Source organism: Octopus bimaculoides, chromosome 25 (assembly GCF_001194135.2).
Source record: "Octopus bimaculoides isolate UCB-OBI-ISO-001 chromosome 25, ASM119413v2, whole genome shotgun sequence".
NCBI classification, from domain to species: Eukaryota; Metazoa; Mollusca; class Cephalopoda; order Octopoda; family Octopodidae; genus Octopus; species Octopus bimaculoides.
The window spans coordinates 25,554,101-25,554,474 of NC_069005.1; the positions used below are offsets into that span (position 1 = coordinate 25,554,101).

At 39.8% G+C, this 374-nt stretch overlaps 1 protein-coding gene across 1 annotated transcript in view; it reads right to left on the minus strand.

Annotated features, from left to right (window-relative positions):
* The window catches only part of LOC106867991 (cGMP-dependent protein kinase, isozyme 1), a 59,436-nt gene that overhangs the window by 4,379 nt on the left and 54,683 nt on the right, over positions 1 to 374 (minus strand). The window contains exon 12 of the mRNA XM_052976621.1: positions 227 to 372. Coding sequence (XP_052832581.1) covers positions 227 to 372 — 146 coding nt within the window. The remainder of the gene's footprint in view (positions 1 to 226; positions 373 to 374) is intronic.

Genomic DNA, 374 nt, shown 5'->3' on the forward strand with positions numbered 1-374 from the left:
ATAGATAGATAGATAGATAGATAGATAGATAGATAGATAGATAGATAGATAGATAGATAGACGGTTGGATGGATAGATGGATGGATGGATGGGTGGATGGATGGATGGATGGATGGCTTTCTTTCATCAGTCAAGTACCAGAAGTCACAACCATGATATCCTCTAAAGACGAAGATAATTTTAATAAAGTTGTTATGGTTGCGGAGATGAGAAGAGGGAGACGGACTGGTAGTTTGAAGATTCTCATGACTAACCAGTTTGATATATCCGGTTCTGTCCAACAACAAGTTCTCTGGTTTCAAATCCCGATAGATGATGTGTTTCCGGTGTAGATATCCCAGGGCCTCTAGTACACAAGCTATATAGAACCGACT